The 7,062-nt window shown below is 38.6% G+C and overlaps 1 protein-coding gene across 1 annotated transcript; it reads left to right on the top strand.

Annotated features, from left to right (window-relative positions):
• Positions 1–301: 301 nt before the first annotated feature.
• LOC134276834 (zinc finger CCHC domain-containing protein 18-like) lies at positions 302–1,612 on the top strand. Its single transcript, XM_062759123.1, has one exon. It carries the CDS (start codon positions 302–304, stop codon positions 1,610–1,612), a length of 1,311 nt encoding a protein of 436 aa, XP_062615107.1.
• The last annotated feature ends 5,450 nt before the right edge of the window (positions 1,613–7,062 follow it).

Below are 7,062 nucleotides of genomic sequence, written 5' to 3'. Positions count from 1 at the left end.
CTTCCCTTGCATGCTACTAACCTTTGCACTGACATGGCAACTTTGACCTTTAGTGACAGATGATGTGCATGAGTGTTACTTTGTCTGAGTGTGTGTATATGCTTGCCAATGATATTTTTCATGAGATTTGCATATTGCATATATGCGCTGCGTTTTTATGAATTGATATAACAGGTGATTACAGGTTACTTGTACTTTATCAAGTTTATTACTAGTAAGTGATACATTTGAGTGACCATTAGTTGAACTTTAGTGTTATTGAAAGTTTGTTTGACTTGTGTAGAAAGTTGAAGAGTCTAAAATGGCAGATAAGGTTGAAGAGTCTAAAAAGGCAGATAAGGTGTCTGAAAAACTCAAGAAGTTACTTGACAAGGCTAAAGAAGAGGGTGGTTCATTGCATGAGGAAAGTAAGTTGGACTTTGCAGGTGTTTCAGAGGCGGATGTTCCAAAAACAAGTACTCCTGTTGTAAGTAAAGATCAAAAGCCATTAATGTTCCCCAATGCTAAAACTTCTGAACCATATCAATTCCCACCCCCTCCCAGTGTACCAGCTGACATTGGTAAAGGTGACCCCTATGGTGAGGTTAAATTTAAGAGTTTCAGTGGTTTACCCCCTCAAAGCAATCCCTTTAAATTAAGTCAAGAAGGGAACACATCCCATTTTTATGAGGTAACACATTCTCAAATCCCTAGAATTCCCCAGTTTTCTGGTGATGAACCCCCACAAAAGGGTGATGTTACTTATAGAGAGTGGCGATATGAGGTTCAGTGTCTTATGAATGATCCTGAAATAAAAGAGACAGTTATTATTCAGAGTATCAGAAGATCTCTGAGGGGTACAGCCAAAACCATGCTTATTCCTCTTGGTGAAAAAGCTAGTGTACAAGAAATACTTGACAAACTAAATATTTTATTTGGTGAAGTGTCAAATAATGCTATGATCATGCAAGAGTTCTTTAATGCATATCAATTTCAGGGTGAGTGTGCAACATCTTTTGGGTGTAGATTAGAAAGCATGTTACAGAATGCAATTGACAATGGTTATTTGAATAAATCATCAAAGAATGATTTACTCCGTCATAAATTCTGGACTTCGTTGAGTTCTGATCGGTTAAAATCACAAACGCGTCATAAGTACGATACGCTTAAGAACTATGATCAGCTTTTACTTGAGATTAGAAGGGTTGAGAAAGAAATTATGATCAACAAAAAGAGTTCAGAAAAGGTGAGTCAAGGTGTTGATAAAAATCCCAGGTTACATCAACATGGTATATCAGTAGAAAGTGAAGCTGAGGAAAGAATTAAAAAGAAAATTCAGAATTTACAGACAGAGTTAGAGGGTAAGATTGAGGATAAGTTTAGTCAGATTTTGATGAAACTTGATGCACCTAAAGTTGACTCTAGACAAGATTATAGTAGAGGGAGAGGAAGCTTCAGAGGAAGACAGAGTACTAACCGAGGAAGAGGTGAGTATTTTAGGGGAAATTCTCACAGTAGTGACTCCTACAGAGGAAGTCGAGGAAACCTGCAAAGAGGTCAGTATAGAGGATATGGTAAGCCCAAGGGACAGTATCATAGTTCAGGGACAGAGAAGCATGACCCAAACTTTTAGTGGTCTCTACTAGTGGCCGAGGAGAGACCAGTGTACTCAGAGGTAATGGCCAACAAATTAAATGTGACATGATTGGTGAGTCAAATGAAGTAGAAATTGTGTTACAGGGTGTGACTATGAATGCTTTATTAGACAGTGGGTCTATGATTACAACATTGTCTGATAAAGAGTACAACAATCTTATAGACAAACCAGAGTTGAAAGAGTTGTCTACCCTTGGACTGCAAATATCTGTAGCGGATGGTTCAGTTCTGCAGTACAAAGGTTACATTGAGTGTACAATCAAGTTACTCGATATTGAACTATTTGTTCCAATCGTGATAGTACCAGATACAGAGTTCAACAGACACTGTCCTGTTATTGTTGGAACAAATATTTTGAGAATCTGTAGAGATTATTACTCGCATATGTCCTGTCAGTTACCTGATGCGTGGCAATTGGCTATTGACAGTACACAGTGCAAGTCATATTGTGTCAAGACAACTAGTAAGAAAAACATAACTATAGAACCATATCAGTCGCTTGTTGTCAATGGAATAGCAAGAGGTGTAGACAGAAATATTTCTACTTTAGTGACTGAGAATTCTCATAGTAATGACAGTTATGCAGTGTGTCCGAGAGTTGTCACTTTGTCACAGAATATTGTCAAACCCAAAGTCAAAGTCAAGGTGTGCAATATTTCTGCTAAACCTATTACACTGAGACCCAATTCAATACTTTGTTCTCTACAGGAAGCAAAAGTTATTGAAAGTGTATCTACCCTAAAGGGGAATAACTCTCAGTCAGATAAGGTGAATCCTATAGAGTTGGGTGTGAAAGTAGATAGGACTTCATTATCAGAACCACAGTTTAAAACTGTGAACCAATTACTGACAAGGTATAGTCATGTTTTCTCCAGAGGTCCATTGGATCTAGGGAAGACAGACTTGGTCAAGCATAGTATCAAACTTGAAGATAAGACTCCATTTAAGTTACCTTACAGGAGAATACCTCCTGGTATGTATGATGAAGTGAGACAGCATATCAAAGAAATGCTAGAGGCAGGTGTGATAAGAGAATCCCACAGTAACTATAGTTCTAATGTTGTCTTAGTTAGAAAAACAGACGGTTCTCTTCGCTTTTGTATCGATATGCGTGTTTTGAATTCAAAGACTCGTAAAGATTGTTACATGCTACCACGCTTTGACGATGTCATTGATACACTGAGTGGTGCCAAGTACTTCAGTAAATTAGACTTGCGGTCAGGATACTGGCAGGTGGAGATAGAGGAACAGGACAAACACAAAACAGCTTTCTCAGTAGGTAACTTTGGATTTTACGAATGTAATAGAATGTGTTTTGGCTTGACAAATGCTCCAGCAACGTTTCAAAGACTTATGGAGAAATGCATGGGTGAAATTCATCTCAAAGAGTGTTTGATTTTTCTTGACGATATTTTGATTTTTTCCAAAACTTTCGAGGAACATTGTAAACGTTTAGAAAGAGTGTTTCAGAGATTAGAAGAACATGGCTTAAAACTTAAACCTTCAAAATGTGAATTTTTCAAACAGTCTGTTACATATCTAGGTCATATTATTTCAGAGTCAAGAATTTCCACGGACCCAGAAAAAGTTGCTGCTGTTGCGGAATGGCCAACACCTACCAATGTTAAGGAACTGAGACAGTTTTTAGGGTTCATTGGCTACTACCGGCGATTTGTGAAGAACTTTGCCAGTATCATTGCTCCATTGAACAACTTGTTGAAAGGCCATTCGGATGCCAGTTCCAAAGGCCTGGGAGCAATCCTGTATCAAGTGCAAGGAGGTCAAAAGAGGGTGATTGCATACGCAAGCAGAGGACTGAGACCCAGTGAGAAGAACTACGCTGCACACAAGCTCGAGTTCTTGGCGCTTAAGTGGGCGGTATGTGATAAGCTACATGACTACCTGTACGGGAATCAGTTTGAGGTAATCACGGACAACAATCCGCTAACTTACATATTCACCAAGGCCAAGCTTGATGCAACAAGCCAGAGATGGGTAGCCAGTCTTACTAATTATAACTTCCAGATTTCATACAGAAGTGGAAACTTAAATGCAGATGCTGATGGTCTATCCAGGAAACCAGTGGTTTTTAAGGACACGGTTAAGGCTCTTTGTAATGCTGCTTCAGTACAGATACCATGTTGCCAGAGTGTTTCCAAGGAAGATGCCCCTCAAGCCGCGGATGAGGAGATTTTCCCCAGCGACACACTCAGCAGTCATGACTGGATAGAAGAACAGTCCAGAGATCAAGCCATCAACAGAGTTCTACAGATCCTGAAAAGCGATTTCCGACCCAGGGGAGGAAATATATGGAAAGAATCTCCAGATGTTCAGAGGTACATGAGAATTTTGAAGAAGCTGCAAGTGGTAGATGGAGTTCTTTGTAAAACCGCTTTCCAGGATGGTAAGAGATCTTATCAGTTAGTAGTCCCAGAGAGTTTTCGATCAGTTGCATTACAGGGAATACATGATGATGTCGGACATCCAGGAAAAGATAAAACCCTTTGGTTAGCCAGACAGAGATTTTATTGGCCAGGCATGGAGAACGACATCACTAGGAAGATAGAGACCTGTAATAGATGCATATGTAGTAAAACACCTGTGAGACCTGCAGCAGAACTTATACCGATTGTGACGACAAGACCCATGGAGTTAGTTTGCATAGATTTTCTGAGTTTAGAACAATCCAAAGGAGGCTTCGAGAGTATTTTAGTCATAACGGATCACTTTACCAGATTCGCTCAAGCCATTCCATGTAAAAATCAAACTGCTCATACTACAGCTAAAGCTTTATTTGATAACTTCTTTCTACATTACAGCTTTCCTGAGAAATTACACAGCGACCAGGGACGTAACTTTGAGTCGAAAGTAATCCAAGAACTCTGCAAACTCCTAGGAATAAAGAAAACAAGGACTACGCCGTACCACCCGATGGGAAATGGCTCAGCTGAGCGATTCAACCAAACACTCATCAAGATGCTCTCAACACTCAACGAGAAGCAGAAGTCAGACTGGAAATCCCATGTTGCTCCACTCGTTCAAGCCTACAATGCGACCAGAAATGATGCAACGGGATACACTCCACACTACCTGATGTTCGGTTGGCATCCTAAGCTTCCCATAGATGTATTCTTTGGTATGGACTTGGAACACGAGAAAGGAGATCACCATGGTTATGTTGAGAAACTTAAGGACAGGATGGTGTCAGCATATAGACATGCCTCTCAAGAAGCTTGGAGAATATCTGACAAGAACAAGAATAAGTATGACCAGAGAGTGAGGTTCTGTAAGCTGGAGATTGGAGACAGAGTCCTTGTGCGGAAAGTAGGATTAAAGGGAAAGAATAAACTAGCAGACAGATGGGATTCAGAAGTTTATGTTATCACAGAAATTCCCAATCCCGAGATCCCTGTTTTCAGAGTGAAGAGTACATCAGGACGAGCCACAAAGACACTGCACAGAAATATGCTGCTACCATTTAACCAGATACCAGCATGTGACATTGATGAACCTGTTGTTTATAGGACACCTGTGACAAGGAGGAACAAGAAGCCTAAGAATTCTGATGAACTTCCGGAGTCCGATTCTGAGAGTTCGGATGATGAAGTAACAATTGAAGTGAAATCAAGGATACTCAGAAATAGAGATGAGTTCAGCAAAGAATCATCAGATCAACACAGTGTATCAAGATCTAAAGTTTCTAGTGTATCAGATGGTACTAATCAAAATATTTCTTCATTTCAGAATTCAAGTCCTTCCTTTCAGAGTGTGAGTTCTCCCAGACAGTCAGGTTACACCAGTGAGTCAGACAGCAGTAGTACCAGAGCTTCTGTGAGCGGTCCACATAGTCAGTTTATTTCAGACCAATCACAGTCGCCTTTACCGATTTTGCCGAGACGGTCGACCAGAATGAAAAAATTCCCAGATCGGTATGGGGAATGGATAATGTAAACGGTTTTTTATGATATTGCTTTATGCCGAGAACCGATTTTTATGCTGAAAACTGCTTTTATGCCGAAATGTTTTTATGATGCAGATTACCCGGGATTTTAATAAATTAAAATAAAAATTTAAAAAAAAAAAAAATATTATAATAATGACCATATTCATTATTCCCCTAATCCTTAAACTCATTGTATATAATAATTTGTGTCTAGTGTTTATGGGATTAGCTCTTAAAAGTTGTAAAACTTTAATGAGGTGTATTGAGGTACGTGTAAATAGTTTCATGACTTGTGTGTCATATGGAGTATGGAGGAATTCATTGGTCAGGTATTCCTACATTGATTGGTACATTTGTATATTATGTGTCTTGTTGATGTTTGAAGTTTGATGGTCATTGATGAGGTTTTAATTTAATTACTTGATTTCATTGTGGTGAGTTGTATCAGGTAAATTGGTTTTTATTTATATTTCATGGTTACTATTATTGTACATACTTCTTTGGAAATGTCAGGAGCCATTTCAACGAAGAGGGGGAGTATGTAACCAGGGTTATGTATTATTTAATGCCTTTAATTACTATACTAGCGCTGCGTATGTGTGAGAATGTGGTGTGAAAGACTTTGTGTGAATGAGGTTGTTGTTATTTTTAGACACTAGACGGACAGTCACATGACTTTATCCTATTCACCAAATTCCCGCTTTCACGCACTAACATCGGGCACTCTGAGCCTAGCCGTTGAATTGGTTAGATGTGTACTCTACTCTATAGTCAATAACAGATAGTAATATTTGTAATTCCTGTGTGTGTCCCGGTAAGAATCTATTCTAAAGTAAAGTCTATTATGTTTTAATTATCTGTCTAAATGTCTGTCTATGTGTCGTCTATATGTTGTGTGTAATTGTAATATTTCAGGTTTTTGACGTCTTATTTCAACATTAATAAATATAATATTGAACCTGAACCAGATTGTTAGTTCTGATGTTTTACCACTGGCTACATCTTAAAAGCAAAGAATATTACGACAGGTTCGTCCAGGAGACTAGGATAGAGCGCGTTTTACATTGTGCCAAACTCTTTCCCGCCACATCTCAACACCAAAACAAAGAGTTATGTAGTGACGGATCTAGAAGGAGTTCGGGGGGAGGGGGTTAACATCCTCTAAGAGAGAGAGCGAGGAACTCCACATATTATATATTTGTTACGTTTTTATTAAGTTAAAACTATAGCTTTGTTTAAACTTTAGTTTTGTACGTTTTATGTAAAAACTACTTAAACAGCAAACTCACAAGAGTTCGTTAAGTTGTATCAAACTGAGTGCAGGGACGCAGAGGACTATGCACAGTTTATATTGCCTATATATTTAATATTGTACATGCATTATTCATGAATAAAATCGGCATTGTCGCATGCATTTTTTTTCGTGTCACGAGGATATTTTAACAGAAAAGTATAAGAATTCTTGTAAACAAAAAAAAAAAAAA

Source organism: Saccostrea cucullata, unplaced genomic scaffold (genome assembly GCF_032062105.1).
Source record: "Saccostrea cucullata isolate Sc308-1 unplaced genomic scaffold, CSIRO_AGI_Scuc_v1 ctg1039, whole genome shotgun sequence".
Classification (NCBI taxonomy): Eukaryota; Metazoa; Mollusca; class Bivalvia; order Ostreida; family Ostreidae; genus Saccostrea; species Saccostrea cuccullata.
The sequence above is the reverse complement of the archived record's forward strand: the minus strand, read 5'-3'. Positions and strand labels throughout refer to the sequence as shown.